Genomic DNA, 19,823 nt, shown 5'->3' with positions numbered 1-19,823 from the left:
GGAACAAACATGCATTAGGTTACTTTAACACTTAACTATATAGTTCAACTCAAGGCAGTTTGTGTTAGGGTCAATTCAAGGCAGTTGTTAATAAACTGACTAAAGAATTGTTGCATACAACAGCCAGACCTGCTATGATATATTAGTAAAGATACTTAAGAATATTTCACACTAAGGACAGTAGTCTATTACTAGATGTGCAATGCACTGAGCAATTTCTCTCAATGCCTCAGTTTATTTCAAAACAGAAATAATATTTGGATGTCCTCACAGAAAAAGTGAGGCCTGAACAAGTATTAACATGCAAACCACTGCTTAGTATACAGTACATGGTACACACTCAATTATTAAGTCATCATACAAATAATAAACCTTGGATTACAAAAATAATTCCAAATCTGGATATATGATAAGAAACATTTTCAAAGGACGCTTAAAAGTGTAAATTACATGTTCTCAAGGAATAATGATTATCTGTAAATAACCAAATATCCTAGAAGGCATTCTTATATGAAAATAAGACACGAAGAAAGGTAAAATATTATAGATGTGTAACATGTAATAATAACAGTAATATCTGAACCAAATATACGGTCTTGTATACTTGAAAGTTCCTAAGAGTAGATATTAAGCATTCCCACACACACACAAAAAAAGAGTTAATTACGTGGGATGATGATGTGTTAATTACCTTGATCTTGGCAATCATTCTACAATGTGTACCAAATCATCATGTTGTACACTTTAAATATATACAATTATATTTGCTTATTATTCCTCAATGAAGTATGTGTGTGTGTGTATATATGTATGTGTGTATATATATACACACACACACACACATACACACACACACTGTTTCTCCCTTTGTCTTTCTTCAGTCTCTTAATAAAGAGCCAGGAAATCCTCTTATAATAGACCATTCCATTATTTCGCACAAAATTTTTACCTCCCTCAGAATAAAAGCCTAAGTCTTTACCATGGTCTTTAGGGCCCTCTAATCTGTCCTCTATCATCTCTCTCACCTCATCTCTTACCAAATCCCCCATCCCCCCTCACTCCCCTCCAGCCACACTCATTTTCTTCTTGTTTTATAAACACACTACACACATTCACTCCTCAGGGAGTTTACACTTGCTGCTTGAAATAGTTCCTTGGATGGCCGTTTGGGTAATGGCTCCCTTACTTCCTTCTAGTCTTTCATCAAATGTCATCTTTTCAGTGAGGTCTACTCAGGCCATCCAATATCCATTTTCTCACCCCAACTAAATTTCTTACCTCCTTTTCCTTACTAAATTTTTCTCCTTAGAATTTATCACTATCTAACATCACATATATTTTACTTCTGTATCTTATTTATTGCCTATCTCCTCCTCTAGAATATAAGCTCATGAGATGACAAATTGTTATCTTTGTTTTGTTCATCAGAGTATCCCTCTGGTCAAGAACAGTGCCTGGCATATATTGCCTGGATAAATAAGTGTGTGAAATAAATGAAATGCAATGCATATAAAATGACTATAAAGTTAGACAACTTAACATACAAATGAATACTGGAAAGTTCACACACTCACACAAACTCAAGATGTCCCTGTAGAATGTTTAATAAAAAAGTAAGTAATGAGATGAAATTCACACAGAATGAAATTTTAAAATCAGCCACTAGTGTCATAAAGCCTTATATAAATTTCTAATATACCTCTTATAACTAGAGAAGTAGAGAATAAAATAATAGGAATTTTCAGTTTCCCTTTCTTAAGAACATATCTAGTTTTTAATCTAAAGGTAGTTTTCTGCCATTGGCGCAGTAATCATGATGAACTAATACAGTGAGTAATACAAGCAGCAGTACTTCCTTCATGGGCTAATATGAGAAACTGATTCCTAGCAAGTATTTGTTTAAAACAATTCCTCTGACATCAGTGAAGTTCTGAGTCCTAACAGAGTGCAAAACCAATTAACTCACTTCCTTAAAGATGAAGATAATGTAATGATTCTAAAAATGATGCTATGGCTGTTTGCTTATAAAGTTCACCTAAGCAACTAAGGTCAAGAATAATACATTCACGGAGCCCTCATGCACTGCTGGTGGGAATGTAAATTGGTGCAGCCACTATGGAAAAAAGTTTGGAGTTTCCTCAAAAAACGAAAAAGAGAACTACCATATGATGCAGCAATTCAACTTCTTGGTATTTTTCTGAAGAAAATAAAAACAGTAATTAGAAAAGATACATGCACCCCTATGTTTACTACAGCATTATTTACAATAACCAAGATATGGAAGAGACCTAAGTGTTCATCAATAGATGAATGGATAAAGAAGAATGCATAAAAAACAAGATACACACACACACAATGCAATATTACTCAGCCATAAAAAAGAATGAAACCTTGCCATTTGCGACAACATGGATGGATTTGGTATCATGCTAAGTGAAATAAGTCAGAGAAAGACAAATATTATATGTGGAATCTAAAAAACAAAACAAACAAGCATAACAAAATAGAAACAGACTCATAGATACAGGGAAGAAATTGGTGGTTGCCAGAGGGGAAGAGGGTAGAGGGATGAAAGAAATAGGTAAGGGAGATTAAGAGGTACATATTTCCAGCTAAACAACAAATAAGTCATGAGGATGTATTGTACAGGATAGGGAATATAGTCAATAATATTGTAATAACTTTGTATAGTGACAGATGGTAACGACTTATGGTGATCATTTTGTAGTGTACACAAATATCAAATTACTATGATGTACACCTGGAACAAATGTAATATTAGAAGTCAACTGTACTACAATTAAGAAAAAAAAAAGAATACATTCACCAAAAATGTTGAGGACTTGTTTCTTGATACATTCAAAATTCTGAATATTACATTTGACTTTGTACAAATCTGTGTAAATTTCTTATAGTTCAGATGACCTGAGGTCGGGTTCACATATAGAGAATTCTTTTTAAAGTTTTTCTACATGGCTTTACTAATAATGTGACAGAGAGAATCCACATTAACTTTCAAATAAGAGATTTCTCTTTGGAGCTACTAATGATCTCTTATGTGAATTCCAAAAGAAGCAATAAAAAATAGTAGTAAAATTCTACAAATTCCTACAAAGATCATTTTGTTGATAGTCATTTGTATTACATTTTTAAAAACCATGTAATGTCATTAAAAAATAAGAAGTATAAATAAAAAATATGTTATGAATCAATCTTTGTAAAATAAGAATTACATAGTTGCGCATAATTAAAATATATTTTTAAGATCTCAAAGAATATACAGTGAGCCCGTAAGGGGGTATTAACTGTGAAGCACATGTTCCATGATACATATTTCTGAATTTTTACTAAGAGTATGCATTATTTTTGTTTTTTAAATATTCACTATATCTAGTGATAAATCCTGATTTATCACTGTGCTACTTAAGAATCAATCATACATATAGATGAAAAACAATAAAAAGTAGAATCAGATTTTGTTGCTACACATATTTCCAGAGGACTATTATTATGCAAGGAAGTCAGACAGAACAGAATAAGCACACAAAATGAGAAGGGGATTCAATGAATGTGTAATTTGAAATATTATGCCTGAGTAGATCTCCTGAAAAACCATCAAGGATAAGCACACATAAGAAAAAAATAAAAAGGAAAGAGGGAAAATCATTTCTGAAAGAGGCCAAGATGAATAAGCTGAATAAAAACAAAAGGCTAGAACACTCCTTTTTTGGGTAATACCCAATAATAAAAATGTAAAACATAAATTTTAGCTTTCTCAAATAGAAGAAGCACATTGACTAGTTATATTACTAGTTAAACCAGTAAACAGGAAGGATTGTTGGGGAATCTGAGGAATAAAATTAATAAGATTTTGGTAAGGCTTTTCCTAGTTAACTTTTTATTCATTCTTCAGATGTTGTCTCAAACGTAACTTCCTTAAGTTTTCCAGTTAAAAGTGTTCATAGCACTGTGTATCTTTACAGCACTTAATAGAGTTTATAATTACATATATTGCATGTGATTTACAAATGACCGTGAGGCTCCCCACTAGACTGTAAGCTCCACCATTATATCTCTGGGTCTTAAAAGTACTCACTCAATTAGTATTTCCTGGAAACTAATTAATAAGGTCTTGGAATGGCTTTGCTTTATTGTTAAGAAGGAAGTCTCCTAGGTCCCTAATTGTGTGTCTGGGGCACAGAAAATGATATCTTATGCTGATTTCATTTTGACTTCAAGGAACGTATTGCCTTCTCTTGAATCTTTGAATGGCTGGAGTAAAACAGTTAAAATAATCTTAAGTGTACAAGGATAAGAACACAAACTTGGAATTGCCATACAAACAAGTTTTGGGTCTGTATATCCTTTCACTTAGTCTTTCTTAAGATCCACAGTATGAATTTAAAAGGTAGTTCAAAGTGCCTAGAGATTGTGGCAAAAAAAACAAAGTAAACCTGTCTGGTACATTCAGAGACTACATCCATTACTTTAAAGTGAAACTCAGCACATGATACACATCCAATAGATATCTGTTGAATGAACTGATGATACAATACACTGAGCTACCCAATTTCACATAGTAACTACTCACAGCCTCCACTTCTGTGCTATTTTTGTTTTACTGGCCCGTATCCCTGGACTCTATAGAATACTTGCTCAATTAGTATTTTTTGATTGAAATAAATGAAGAAATAAAAAAAGAATGATATGCCATTACGTAGAGGATGTTCCCCCAGGTTTTATTTTAAAATATTTACTATGTTGTGATTTTTCAATTCATCACCAGATGTAAATTCAAATGTTTGGCTCAATTATCCTTAAATCTGCATCTTTAATGTTTCTCTGTTCATGAATTCTACTAATGTCTCACCTAGCAGGTCTTAAGCTCACCGAGCAGCAGGCCATACATTTTCAGTTTCACCTCCCTACACTGCATAACATGATACTCTGCCAAAATGTGTTTTTAGCAAATGTGTGTTAGATAAATAAAATTAGAGAAATATGAATTGGTATTTTCCTATTAATAATAGCACAAAAAGTTTTTTTCTGAAGTACTTTGTTTTATCACTTCTTTTTGTTTATCTTATACAAAAGCAAGGATTTGATTATATATTAACTTATCAAATGAGACAATGCTATTTGAATCTCTATGAAAATCTGTTAATATTTATGACAAAAGATAAACAGTTTTAGGTACAAACTCTAACTGTGGCTTTACATCAAGCACCATATACAGGTTAGTAACTATGGAATAAGTCAGTAAATAACACTAGAATTAAACTGAGATTCAGATACTTAGCTATGCTTAATATATCCGGCTTTTATGAAATTAATGTAATTAGTGTCCAATAAAAAGTACAGTTCTCCTTGCTTGAACTAGCTAAAACAACAGATATTCTCTGCTAGAGTAGTAAAAAATGTAAAAATCTAAAGTATTTGCATCCATCTTGATCAGTCTTAATGTTCACAGCATGCAGAGTTTCACACCATGTTAAAAAAATAACTGTGATATGCATACAAAAATAAAGCTTCAAAATAATCAAAATAACTGTCAAACTAGACTCTAGTTGACAGAGATAATGTTGCTAAAAATAACGTTATTTGTGATCAATGAATACCTCAAACTTAAACATATAAATTCTAAAACAATACTTTCATTACTATTTAAATTTCACAAATAAATCTCAATAGGAACCAAAAAGAAAATTTTTAAGTTAACTTTTCCAATTACACTGATATTTCATACAAAGTACATTTGCATGTTTTTCCAAGTAAAGTGTTCAAACAATGGTAAAAATGCCTAATGATTTGCATAGCACTTCACACATTACAAAGAATATATTCACTGTCTGACTCTCACAATCAGTGTATCAGCTATTACCCCCAATTACTTCCCAAACCAGAGCTTGTAAAGTACAGATCTGGGCCTGAAACCCAAGTTTTCATTGATTACTATGTGACTTTTTTTCCACAAAATCCTATATTTCTTTATGTCTTCCTCACTTAGGACACCTGACCTCACATTTATGTACAGCTTTTATAATCTACTAATGGATTATAAATTCATTGATTGGAATATAATAAGCAATCATTAAATATCTGGTAATGACTCCCCCATTTATAAACCCCTTCCAGACAACAGGTATATGAGGAAGGAAATGGGATAATTTTAGACCAAGTAAGATTCACCTGCACAAGAAGAAAAAGAATTAAAAGTTCCCCAAACAGTCGATTTCACCTTAAAACTCTTATTTTTCAACTGATTGAAGGATTCAACATTATATAATGAGGGCAAATTAAATAAAATAGGCAGTGGAAAACCTGAGGCATTTACATAAATACAAGTACTCTCTTCTTTAAGAGAGATCTTTGCAAAATTTCAATGACAGAGGAAGCCGAATAAAATCTTAAAATGTGAACTTGTAACAATATCTTATTTTTAGAATATATTATGCTGTTCACTTTAGTTACTTAAAACAAAATGGTAATATTAAAGACAAGTGATAATTTGCAAGTGGACCCTTCCCATTTTGTTTCTAAAAGTACTTGTTTCTAAAAGTACTAAGTTAAATTCCTACAGTTACATTTTAAACTACAAGAGGTGATAAGGGAAATATTTCAGTCTTATTTAATGTATGACATATTTTAAAGAGTAAATTTTAGAGCTTAGAAAACAGAAGGAAACATTCATATAAGTTGTAGTTTATAGTTTACCTACCATCGTTCCTTCTACAATTCTCATACCATTTTATAAATATTGTCAACATGGTCACTGGTTGTAATAGGAAGGTTATCTACATCCATAATTTAAAGGCACATACAAATTTAAAGAAAGTAAGGGATGACATACTATTAGAAACAGTAGATTGGATGTATAAGAGTAGGCAAATATAATTATCAGTTGAGGTCTGAATACTATGCAAAATTAACAAGTAGTATGAAAATTATAATATATACTTTAATATACTTATTTTAACCCATCTGAACAGCATCTATTTTCATTAAAATATAATCCCTAGATGTGACTATACTAAATGCAACTTTTAAATGGTTACTTTTATGGTATGTGAATTTCACCTCAGAATTATATCTATATAGTATATAGATAATATAATATGCAATATATATTATCACTAGATGAACTTATATATATGTGAACTACATATGAACTTGAACATATATGTTCCTAAAACCCTCTGAAGTTCATCTAATGATAGTGGTTCAATCTTCTTGTACGGTACTTAGCATCACTCTAGTGCCTGGACATAAACTGAAATCCTACAGACAGCCAGCTTGAAAATGCATGCCATTTGATATGATGGGGTAAAAATTGACAAATAGAGGCATCAGTTCCTTCCTATGCCAAAAATATTAAAAATTTCTCAGTGGGTAAAGTTAAACAAAATTTTGAGATCACTCTTCATCTGTTGAGTGCTTAATAAAGAATGTAACAAATAAGTTTACAATACTTAAACTTCAATAAATAAATCAGTATTAGAACAAGTAATATGCCCAGATCATTTTAAAAATTTTTCTTCAATTTCTATTTATTGTTCATTAATGCCAACAAATAATAGCTTATACATAAGTGGAAAAAAACCCTTAATCCTCAAAGAATCATAAAAACAATTCAACTATCACTGTTCCATTCATTAAGGTATTTCATTATTACTATTTAATAAAATATTACTTAAAAATCTCTCATGGTAACATTTTTGATCAATTTCAAGGGCTGGTTTCAAGAGCATAAAATTCATAATTAAGTTTCTCTAAAAAAATTATGATAATCACATTATTTCTTTTTATTTTTAATATAAAGGATCTTTAATGTTCAAAGTTAACTTAAAACATTAAATATTTATGTATTTAAATTTAATGTAAATTGTAACAACTATTCTTAACTTTATATTTTAAAATATGAATTTCCTTAAAAAGTTTAAAATTTTAGTGAATTTTAGAGCACTCTACTTACGGAATTCAGAAAAAAAGAAAAATTAAGTGCTGAAGTTAGTGTTACAGGCATTTATCACAAATTATTCATCACTTATTACAATTATACCTCAATTAACTATATCAAAATATACATATAAACTAAATTGGAAACGTACATCAACAAATTGTATGATAAAGTGTCTCCTTTGTCCATCAGAAAATACAGAAAGGACATATTCACCAGGTTTCCCATGACTCTCTCGCACCAAGAAGTCTCCTTGTTGTTTTAACAGATCTTGCGCTTCTATTCTGGGAATTGCACCATGGTACCAATCCTGTTCTGCCAGAGGCTTCTCAATTATGGGGATCGTATCACAGAACTTGAGCAAATATTGAAAAAAAACTAAATTAGAGAAAATAGCAATTTTTTTCTGGTAAAGCTAACAGCAATTATAAATACTTCTTACCTATGTTCTTCCTAACCAATTAAAAGTTATATGATGAATCTGAAATTTTCATAATTTTTAAAGAAAATATGTCCTAGAGCACTGGTGCTAAAGCTTAGTACAAATACATATCCTTAAATACTTGAAGGTTATTTGTTTTTTCTATCTATCATACATAGGTACACAAAACATCAACATTTAGAGTTGGCACTTATAGTCTTATTCACCATGTCATAAAATAAATCCATATATTTAAAATTTTTCAATCAGAGAATTATGATGAAAAGAGAGTATGATCAGAGAAATTTATCATAAAATAACTTCATTTTAAAAGTTGAGTTATATCTTTTTATGGAATTAACTCTTAATCACATGGGCTGTGGACTGTCCACGTCATGGGTCCCAGGAGCACTAAGTCTTCATTTGATGCTGCTCTGTTGCTGTGCCTTCTCATTCTTATCCTTATTCCCCTGACTTCCTTAACCATTACCTCTGCCACATGGCTGGTCCTGATCCTGTACAGCAATGGCAGACAAAGCCTTAGCTTCATTGAAACCACCAATGTTCAATTACAAACATATGGCAAAAACAACGGAGGAATGTAAGTAATGAGCACAGCAGGAAAGCAAATTATCTGTTATTTTAGGAGGCCAAGTGCTAATAACAAATAGAGATAACTAAGAGCTGGTTATGTTTCGTTGAAAAGTTTCTAATTAATAATAGATGAAATCACACATTTTCTGGTTGCAAAAAAGTAAAAAGTTTTTTGTTTGCTTATATTTATCACCCACAGAAACTAAATTGCCCCAGGCGGTAAGAGTACTTTATGGGTAAGGTATAATAATATGCACTAACCCTTAACGTTCTCAAAATATAATATGCACAATGCCTCATGAGAAAGTAATTCATAAACTGGAAAAATCAGAATTAACAATAAATGAAAGACAAATATTCACACATCAATAAGGTTTTTCAGGCTGATATTATGAACTCTACATAGGGACAAAATACAGTACCTTTTTGGTAAATGAGAACTAGTTTTGAAGAGAGCCTGCATTGATTTGTACCACACGAAGAGGCTTAAAACTTACTGGTCAAAGTTCCATTTTATATTATCCAAAACCCATCCGACTGATTTAAAAAAAGAACCTTGAGAAATCCCAATCAGACTTTTTCAAAGAGTCCACAGTTTGGTTTCTACTTCTACCACTATGATATTCTTTCTTTAATTGCATACATGATGTGACTGTACATGGAAATCGTTTATAAGCTAAATAAGACTTTTTCTTTTAGTACTAATTATGATAAATACTATATTTCAAATAAATTTTAAATTGTGTTCCCAAAAATGGGATTAAAAAGTAAATTATATAAAGAACTAGCCACAACTATGAGATTAAAAAAGTATTATTTTTAAAAACAAATGCATAATCCACACAAAATTAACTTTTTGTGTATACTGATACTAATAGTTTATAATTCTTAAAGTAGGTGGTCAAAATGATTAAATATTTCTTCTCCAAAATTTTGTCACAGTGCATTTCAATACAGAAAAATACTAAAATTTTTACTGTTATACAAATATTTCCAAGTCTCACCAATGGCAAAGTGTTTTATTGCTTTTTTCCAGAGGAAAAAAAAATCAATAAAATAAGAAATTCAATGTCACCTCTTGGCAAAAAACTTTTTTATTATTATCTCTCAAAAAAGGTCTACATAATAGAAAAGCATCACAAACAAGGATATCATATGCTTGATTTCTTGTCCTATTCAACCTATCCTCCCAAATTTTGATTTATTTAGAATTGTGAGAATGAAGAGCCTGGAGAATTCATTAAGTCAGAAAGGCATTTGAAATACAAAAGGTGAGCTAACACTGAGAAATTCATTTAAGGATTTGAAGGAGAGGAATACATTTTGGGGAAAAAATATCTATGTTTGTTTCTTTGTTCAAAAAAGAGGAGTAAATAGGAAGGAACTTATATTGCTATTTCATAGGGATTACACGTCAGTCCTCTGGGTTTATTAGTTTCTTTTGGGTAGGAAGGGAAACTTACAGAGACCTTCTGTTCCTGGCTCCTAGACAATACTGTTACGAAATGTAAGCTGAACTCACTATGAGTGTGTGTGTGTGTTGTACATGTGTGACAGGCATACACAGGGAAAGGTTGTACTTATCCCCTGCCTGGTTCTATCAGGTCTTTCAGGGAGTTCCCTGGAAATATTGGAAGGAACGTTTTAATTAATATGATTTCAATTATATTCCAATACAATTTTGCAAACTTGACAGTGATAGAATGCTGGAGGTACCGGCAACAAAATCCCAGCATCCCAAAAGCCTTCATAATTACATCAAAAATGAAATGAAGCTTTTTACTTCAAATATCACATCTTTCTAAGCCTAAGTGGGGAAAGATTTTTCCTTGTCATTAAGTTATCTAAAATTTTTGCCAAAGATATGGGGAAGGGGAAGTTTCTTTTTAAAATGTATAGTAATCTAATACAGTTAACAAGTTATACTTAATAAGACAAGCTTTTCTGATTGACTAGGCTAGCTGTTGAGTTATTTTCCCTGGGCCTTATTCTTAAATAATACTCCAGCAAAAACATACAGAGCTTAGTGAAATAAAAAGATTGGTTTAAATGAAGATGCAATGAGCAGTCAGCACAAGAAAATGAAAATATTTTTTTCTTGACTTAAGAGGCTATTTTTTTTCTTAGCCTAGTTCAGGCTAATTCCCAAGAATTCAGTGAAGATTTGTACGCTTTTATCTCAAACATTTGAGCACAAGATGAGATCCTTTTTGAGAGGCAAAGACAAAAGTGTTTAAAAACAAAAATCAAAGTCTGAATCTTACTCAAATTAAGCACCCAAATAAGAAACCATTAAAAAAAAAAAAAACTAAAATATAACAGCATAGAAAATATACAAGTAAACCTCTCAGTGAGCTTCAACAAGCTAAATAAAACTACAACACTAACATAAAAGTTTTTATGAATTTTTAATAACCTTAAAAGTGAATTTAATTCTTTAATATTCTTATATAAATTTAGTTATTAATTTAATAATCTAAGTAATGAATTATTTCAGATCTAGTATAATAAAATACTACAGTGACTACAAGTAACTCACAGGATTTGAAACATTTCTCAAAAATTCCATAATGACCTCTTTAATTTTAAAGCTATATATCACTGGGAAATTTTACGGGGAGATTAAGAATCAAATGTCATATAATCAAAGGAAGAGAAGCACCAAACACTTGCAGAGGGTGGGAAATATCAGCCTATTGAAAAGGAATCTGCCTGATGGTACTAAAAGCTACTTTCACTGAAAGGGCAATGTAACCATAGCTAGGAAAAATGTATTTTATGGCAATTAGAGTTTGATAGTTGAACAAATACATAACATAAAATGAAAACATGAATAGTAATGCTCTTCCTGCAACTTTTTTGCAAATTTCTAAACAGTTATATATTGAACGCATTGAATGAGTTAATTATTAAAATAATGAAAAACAAAGACTATTTGGGATATTTGATCTTCATGATTGTTTGCCTTCAGGCTAGATAAACAGGATGTAAAACAATGGTTCCATGGTTAACAGGCACTAAGGCCTATCTGTAAATTGACAAATTCTATTTTTTTTAGCAATAAAGTAAAACTGATCATTGTTTTCATACACTGATAGATTAGTTATTTTTATTATAAATATACTTTACCTAATGTTCACTTTCCACTATGAAGCAACAAAATTCGTATGCGCAAATTTCTTAATTAACAATTTTTTGTACTTTTTGACAATTTGAGTTTGTTGAGTCTTTAGCTAATAATATAACTATGGTCTATCATAATGACTAGGCAGAATTACATGCTGAACAAATTCACATTCTTATATAATATTTCCCAAAACTTTATTTAAAAAGATACACACCTAGGCCAAACTCGAATATTACCTTACTTCCACTGCTTTCTATTTCCCTGATTGCCTATTTTTTTTTAAATAACATCTTTATTGGAGTAGAATTGCTTTATAATGGTGTGTTAGTTTCTGCTTTATAATAAAGTGAATCAGCTATACATATACATATATCCCCATATCTCCTCACTCTTGCGACTCTCTCCGACCCTCCCTATCCCACCCCTCCATGTGGTCACAAAACACAGAGCTGATCTCCCTGTGCTATGTGGCTGCTTCCCACTAGCTATCAATTTTACATTTGAAGTATATATAAGCCCATGACACTTGCTCACTTTGTCACAGCTTACCCTTCCACCTCCCCAGTCCTCAAGGCCATTCTTTACGTCTGCATCTTTATTACTGTCCTCCCCCTAGGTTCTTCAGAACCATTTTTTTCTTTTATATTCCATATATATGTGTTAGCACACGGTATTTGTTTTTCTGTTTCTGACTTACTTCACTCTGTATGACAGACTCTAGGTCCATCGACCTCACTACAAATAACTCAATTTCATTTCTTTTTATATCTGAGTAATATTCCATTGTTTATATGTGCGACATCTTCTTTATCCATTCATCTGTCGATGGACACTTAGGTTGCTTCCACGTCCGGGCTATTCTAAATAGTGCTGCAATGAACATTGCGGTACATGACTCTTTTTGAATTATGGTTTTCTCAGGGTATATGCCCAGTAATGGGATTGCTGGGTCAGATGGTAGTTGTATTTTAGTATTTTAAGGAACCTCGATACTGTTCTGCATAGTGGCTGTATCAATTTACATTCCCACCAACAGTGCAAGAGGGTTTCCTTTCTCCAAACCCTTTCCAGCATTTATTGTTTGTACATTTTTTGATGATGGCCATTCTGACTGGTGTGAGGTGATACCTCATTGTAGTTTTGATTTGCATTTCTCTAATGATTAAAGATATTGAGCATTCTTTCATGTGTTTGTTGGCAATCTGTATATCTTCTTTGGAGAAATGTCTATTTAGGTGTTCTGCCCATTTTTGGATTGGGTTGTTTGTTTTCTTGATATTGAGCTGCATGAGCTGCTTATAAATTTTGGAGGTTAATCCTTTGTCAGTTGCTTCCTTTGCAAATATTTTCGGCCATTCTAAGGGTTGTCTTTTTCATCTTGTTTATGGTTTCCTTTGTTGTGCAAAACCTTTTAAGTTTCATTAGGTCTCACTTGTTTATTTTTAGTTTTATTTTCATTTCTCTAGAAAGTGGGTCAAAAAGGTTCTTGCGGGCCTCCCTGGTGGCGCAAGTGGTTAAGAGTCCGCCTGCCGATGCAGGGGATATGGGTTCGTGCCCCGGTCTGGGAGGATCCCATATGCCGTGGAGCGGCTGGGCCCGTGAGCCATGGCCGCTGGGCCTGCACATCCGGAGCCTGTGCTCCGCAACGGGAGAGGCCACAACAGTGAGAGGCCCACATACCGCAAAAAGAAAAAAAAAAAAAAAAAAAAAAGGTTCTTGCTGTGATTTATGTCATAGAGTGTTCTACCTATGTTTTCCTCTAAGAGTTTCATAGTCTCTGGCCTTACATTTATCTCTTTAATCCATTTTGAGTTTATTTTTGTGTATGGTGTTAGGGAGTGTTCTAATTTCATTCTTTTACATGTAGCTGTCCAGTTTTCCCAGCACCACTTATTGTAGAGGCTGTCTTTTCTCCACTGTATATTCTTGCCGCCTTTATGAAAGATAAGGTGACCATATGTGCATGGGTTTATCTCTGGGCTTACTATCCTGTTCCACTGATCTATATTTCTGTTTTTGTGCCAGTACCATACTGTCTTGATAACTGCAGCTTTGTAATATAGTCTGAAGTCAGGGAGCCTGATTTCTCCAGCTCCATTTTTCGTTCTCAAGATTGCTTTGGCTATTTGGGGTCTTTTGTGTTTCCATACAAATTGGGCAATTTTTTGTTCTAGTTCTGTGAAAAATGCCATTGGTACTTTGATAGGGATTGCCTTGAATCTGCAGATTGCTTTGGGTACTATAGTCATTTTCACAACGTTAATTCTTCCAATCCAAGAACATGGTGTATCTCGCCATCTGTTTTTATCATCTTTAATTTCTTTCATCAGTGTCTTATAATTTTCTGCATTCAGGTCTTTTGTCTCCTTAGGTAGGTTTATTCCTAGGTATTTTATTCTTTTTGTTGCAATGGTGAATAGGAGTGTTACCTTAATTTCTCTTTCAGATTTTTCATCATTATTGTATAGGAATGCAAGAGATTTTTGTGCATTAATTTAGTATCCTGCTACTTTACCAGATTCATTGATTAGCTCTCGTAGTTTTCTGGTTGCATCTTTAGGATACTCTATGTATAGTATTATGTCATCAGCAAACAGTGATAGCTTTACTTCTTTTCTGATTTGGATTCCTTTTATTTCTCTTTCTTCTCTGATTGCTGTGGCTAAAATATCCAAAAGTCTGTTGAATACTGGGGGTGAGAGTGGGCAACCTTGTCTTGCTCCTGATATTAGTGGCAATGGTTTAACTTTTTTACCATTGAGAACGATGTTGGCTGTATGTTTGTCATATATGGGCTTTATTATGTTGAAGTAAGTTCCCTCTATGCCTACTTTCTGGAGAGTTTTTATTATAAATGGCTGTTGAATTTTGTCAAAAGCTTTCTCTGCATCTATTGAGATGTTCATATGGTCTTTCTCCTTCAATTTGTTAATATGGTATATCACATTGATTGATCTGCATATACTGAAGAATCCTTGCATTCCTGGGATAAACCCCACTTGATCATGGTGCATGATCCTTTTACTGTGCTGTTGTATTCTGTTTGCTGGTATTTTGTTGAGGATTTTTGCATCTATGTTCATCAGTGATATTGGCCTATAGTTTTCTTTCTTTGTGACACCTTTGTCTGATTTTGGTATCAGGGTGATGGTGACCTCATAGAATGAGTTTGGGAGTGTTCCTCCCTCTGCTATATTTTGTAAGAGTTTGAGAAGGATAGTTGTTAGCTCTTCTCCAAATGTCTGATAGAATTTGCCTGTGAAGCCATCTGGTCCTGGGATTTTGTTTATTAGAAGATTTTTAAGCACAGACTCAATTTCAGTGCTTGTGATTGGTCTGTTTATATTTCCTATTTCTTCCTGGTTCTGTCTTGGAAGGCTGTGTTCTTCTAAAAATGTGTCCATTTCTTCCAGGTTGTCCATTTTACTGGCGTATAGTTGCTTGTACTAATCTCTCATGATCCTTTGTATTTCTGCAGTGTCAGTTGTTACTTCTCCTTTTTCATTTCTAATTCTACTGATTTGAGTCTTCTCCCTTTTTTTCTTCATGAGTCTGGTTAATGGTTTATCAATTTTGTTCATCTTCTCAAACGACCAGCTTTTAGTTTTATTGATCTTTGCTACTGTTTCCTTCATTTCCTTTAAATTTATTTCTGATCTGATCTTTATGATTTCTTTCCTTCTGCTAACTTTGGGGTTTTTTTGTTCTTCTTTCTCTAATTGCTTTAAGTGTAAGGTTAGGTTGTTTATTGGAGATGTTTCTTGTTTCTTGAGGTAGGACTGTATTGCTATAAACTTCCCTCTTAGAACTGCTTTTGCTGTTTCCCATAGGTTTTGGGTCGTCATGTTTTCATTGTCATTTGTTTCTAGGTACTTTTTGATTTCCTCTTTAATTTCTTCAGTGATCTCTTGGTTATTAAGTAGTATATTGTTTAGCTCCCATGTGTTTGTATTTTTTACCGATTATTTTCCTGTAATCAATATCTAGTCTGATAGCGTTGTGGTCTGAAAAGATACTTGATATGATTTCAATTTTCTTAAATTTACCAAGGCTTGATTTGTGACCCAAGATATGATCTATCCTGGAGAAAGTTCCATGAGCACTTGAGAAGAAAGTGTATTCTGTTGTTTTTGGATGGAATGTCCTATAAATGTCAATTAAGTCCATCTTGTCTAATGTGTCATTTAAAGCTTGTGTTTCCTTATTTATTTTCATTTTGGATGATCTGTCCATTGGTGAAAGTGGGGTGTTAAAGTGCTCTACTATGACTGTGTTATTGTTGATTTCCCCTTTTATGGCTGTTAGCATTTACCTTATGTATTGAGGTGCTCCTATGTTAGGTGCATAAATATTTACAGCTGTTATATCTTCTTCTTGGATTGATCCCTTGATCATTATGTAGTGTCCTTCTTTGTCTCTTGTAATAGTCTTTATTTTAAAATCTATTTTGTCTGATATGAGAATTGCTACTCCAGGTTTCTTTTGATTTCCATTTACATGGAATATCTTTTTCCAGACCCTCACTTTCAATCTGTATGTGTCACTAGGTCTGAAGTGGGTCTCCTGTAGACAGCACATACACGGGTCTTGTTTTTGTATTCATTCAGCCAGTCTATGCCTTTTGGTTGAAGCACTTAATCCATTTACATTTCAGGTAATTATTGATATGTATGTTCCTATTACTATTTTCTTAATTGTTTTGGGTTTGTTATTGTAGGTCTTTTCCTTCTTTTGTGTTTCCTGCCTAGAGAAGTTCTTTTAGCATTTGTTGTAAAGCTGGTTTGGTGGTGCTGAATTCTCTTAGCTTTTGCTTGTCTGTAAAGGTTTTAATTTCTCTGTCGAATCTGAATGAGATCCTTGCTGGCTAGAGTAATCTTGGTTGTAGGTTCTTCCCTTTCATCACTTTAAGTATGTCCTGCCACTCCGTTCTGGCTTGCAGAGTTTCTGCTGAAAGATCAGCTGTTAACCTTAAGGGGGTTCCCTTGTATGTTATTTGTTGTTTTTCCCTTGCTGCTTTTAATATTTTTTCTTTGTGTTTAATTTCTGATAGTTTGATTAATATGTGTCTTGGCATGTTTCTCCTTGGATTTATCCTGTATGGGACTCTCTGTGCTTCCTGGACTTGATTAACTATCTCCTTTTCCATATTAGGGAAGTTTTCAACTATAACCTCTTCAAATATTTTCTCAGTGCCTTTCTTTTCCTATTCTTTTTCTGGGACCCCTATAATTCAAATGTTGGTGGGTTTAATATTGTCCCAGAGGTCTCTGAGACTGTCCTCAATCCTTTTCATTCTTTTTTCTTTATTCTGCTCTGCAGTAGTTATTTCCACTATTTTATCGTCCAGGTCACTTAACCGTTCTACCTCAGTTATTCTGCTATTGATCCCTTCTAGAGAATTTTTAATTTCATTTATTGTGTTGTTCATCATTCTTTGCTCTTTAGTTCTTATAGGTCCTTGTTGAACGTTTTTGTATTTTCTCCATTCTATTTCCAAGATTTTGGATCATCTTTACTATCATTACTCTGATTATTTTTCAGGTAGACTGCCTATTTCCTCCTCATTTGTTTCGTCTGGTGGTTTTTTACCTTGCTCCTTCATCTGTTGTGTGTTTCTCTGCCTTCTCATTTTGCTTAACTTACTGTGTTTGGGGTCTCCTTTTTGCAAGCTGTAGGTTCGTAGTTCCTGTTGTTTTTGCTATTGGCCGCCAGTAGCTAAGATTGGTTCAGAGGGTTGTGTAGGCTTCCTGGTGGAGGGGACTAGTGCCTGTGTTCTGGTGGATGAGGCTGGATCCTGTCTTTCTGATGGGCAGGCCTGCATCCAGTGGTGTATTTTTGGGGTGTCTGTGACCTTACTATGATTTTAGGCAGCCTCTCTGCTAATGGGTGGGGTTGTGCTCCTGTCTTGCTAGTTGTTTGGCATAGGGTGTTCAGCACTATAGCTTGCTGGTCGTTGAATGGAGCTGGGTCTTAGCATTGAGATCTTTGGGAGAGCTTTCACCAGCTGATATTATGTGGAGCCGGGCGGTCTCTGGTGGACCAATGTCCCGAACTCGGCTCTCCTACCTCAGAGGTACAGGCCTGACACCTGGCCAGAGCACCAAGATCCTGTCAGCCACATGGCTCAGAAGAAAAGGGAGAAAGAAAGAAAGGAAGAAAGAATAAAATAAAATATAGTTATTAAAGTAGAAAATATTAAAAATTAAAAAATTAAAAAGTGATTCAAAAAAGAAGAAAAACAAAAAAACAAAAAACGGACAGACAGAACCCTAGGACCTATGGTAAAAGCAAAGCTATACAGACAACATCACACACAAAAGAATACACATACACACTCACAAAAAGAGAAAAAGGAAAAAATATATATATATTGTTGCTCCCAAAGTCCACCGCCTCAATTTTGGGCTGATTTGTTGTCTATTCAGGTATTCCACAGATGCAGGGTTCATCAAGTTGATTGTGGAGACTTATTCCACTGCTCCTGAGCCTGCTGGGAGAGATTTCCCTTTCTCTTCTTTGTTCGCACAGCTCCTGGGGTTCAGCTTTGGATCTGGCCCCACCTTTGAGTGCAGGTCGCCTAAGGGCGTCTGTTCTTCGCTCAGACAGGACGGGGTTAAAGCAGCAGTTGAATCGGGGGCTCTGGCTCACTAAGGCTGGGGGGATGGAGGGGTACGGAGTGTGGGGTGAGCCTGCAGCGGCAGAGGCCAGCATGACATTGCACCAGCCTGAGGCGTGCCGTGCGTTCTCCTAGGGAAGTTGTCCCTGGATCACGGGACCCTGGCAGTGGCGGGCTGCACAACCTCCCAAGAGGGGAGGTGTGGATAGTGACCTGTGCTTGCACACAGGCTTCTTGGTGGCTGCAGCAGCAGCCTTAGCATTTCATGCCCGTCTCTGGGGTCCGCACTTATAGCCACGGCTCACGCTCATCTCTGGAGCTCGTTTATGCTGTGTCCTGTATCCCCTCTCCTGGAGCACCCAGAAACAATCGTCTCTTGCCTCTTCGGCAGCTCCAGACTTTTTCCCGGACTCCCTCCTGGCTAGTTGTGGTGCACTAGCCCCCTTCAGGCTGTGTTCATGCAGGCAACCCCAGTCCTCTCCCTGGGATCCGAGCCTCAGCTCCCAGCCCCCACCCCCCACCCCGGCAGGTGAGCCGACAAGCCTCTCGGGCTGGTGAGTGCTGGTTGGCACCGATCCTGTGTGGGAATCTCTCCACTTTGCCCTCCGCACCCCTGTTACTGGCTCTCCTCCGTGGCTCTGAAGCTTCTCCCTTCCGCCCCCCGCAGTCTCTGCCAATGAAGGGGCTTCCTAGTGTGTGGAAACCTTTCCTCCTTCACAGCTCCCTCTCATTGGAGCAGGTCCCATCCTTATTCTTTTGTCTTTGTTTCTTCTTTTTCTTTTGCCCTACCCAGGTATGTAGGGTGTTTCTTGCCTTTTGGGACATCTGAGGTCTTCTGCTAGTGTTCAGTAGGATTTGTTCCACATGTAGATGTATTTGTGGGGAGGAAGGTGATCTCCGCATCTTACACTTCCGCCATCTTGAAGGTCTCCCCGCCACTCCCGATGGCCTTTTTACGCACCTTCCTGGATCTCTAACAAGAGACACTATCTCTAGCAAAATATATTTTTTTAAAAGTCATTCATTTTTGGTCTTACACTTCTGCTTCTTCCACTACCTTCTGATTTCCCCTCACTTTGCTCTTTTTTTCCCCTGCTTCTTTAGTTCC

At 34.6% G+C, this 19,823-nt stretch overlaps 1 protein-coding gene across 5 annotated transcripts in view; it reads right to left on the bottom strand.

The window, feature by feature from the left end:
* Nucleotides 1-19,823, bottom strand: part of FER (FER tyrosine kinase) — a 470,473-nt gene that overhangs the window by 228,063 nt on the left and 222,587 nt on the right. For 4 of the 5 annotated variants that reach the window (XM_060093231.1, XM_060093230.1, XM_060093228.1 and 1 more), the window contains one exon: nt 8,109-8,312. The exons of the other annotated variant lie outside the window; for it this stretch is intronic. In XM_060093231.1, the coding sequence (XP_059949214.1) occupies nt 8,109-8,312 (204 nt within the window). The remainder of the gene's footprint in view (nt 1-8,108; nt 8,313-19,823) is intronic. 5 annotated transcript variants of the gene reach the window in all.

The sequence above is a fragment of the Mesoplodon densirostris genome, chromosome 3 (assembly GCF_025265405.1).
Source record: "Mesoplodon densirostris isolate mMesDen1 chromosome 3, mMesDen1 primary haplotype, whole genome shotgun sequence".
In the NCBI taxonomy this organism is placed as follows: domain Eukaryota; kingdom Metazoa; phylum Chordata; class Mammalia; order Artiodactyla; family Ziphiidae; genus Mesoplodon; species Mesoplodon densirostris.
Note: the sequence above shows the minus strand (reverse complement) of the source record. Positions and strands in the feature narration are given on the sequence as shown.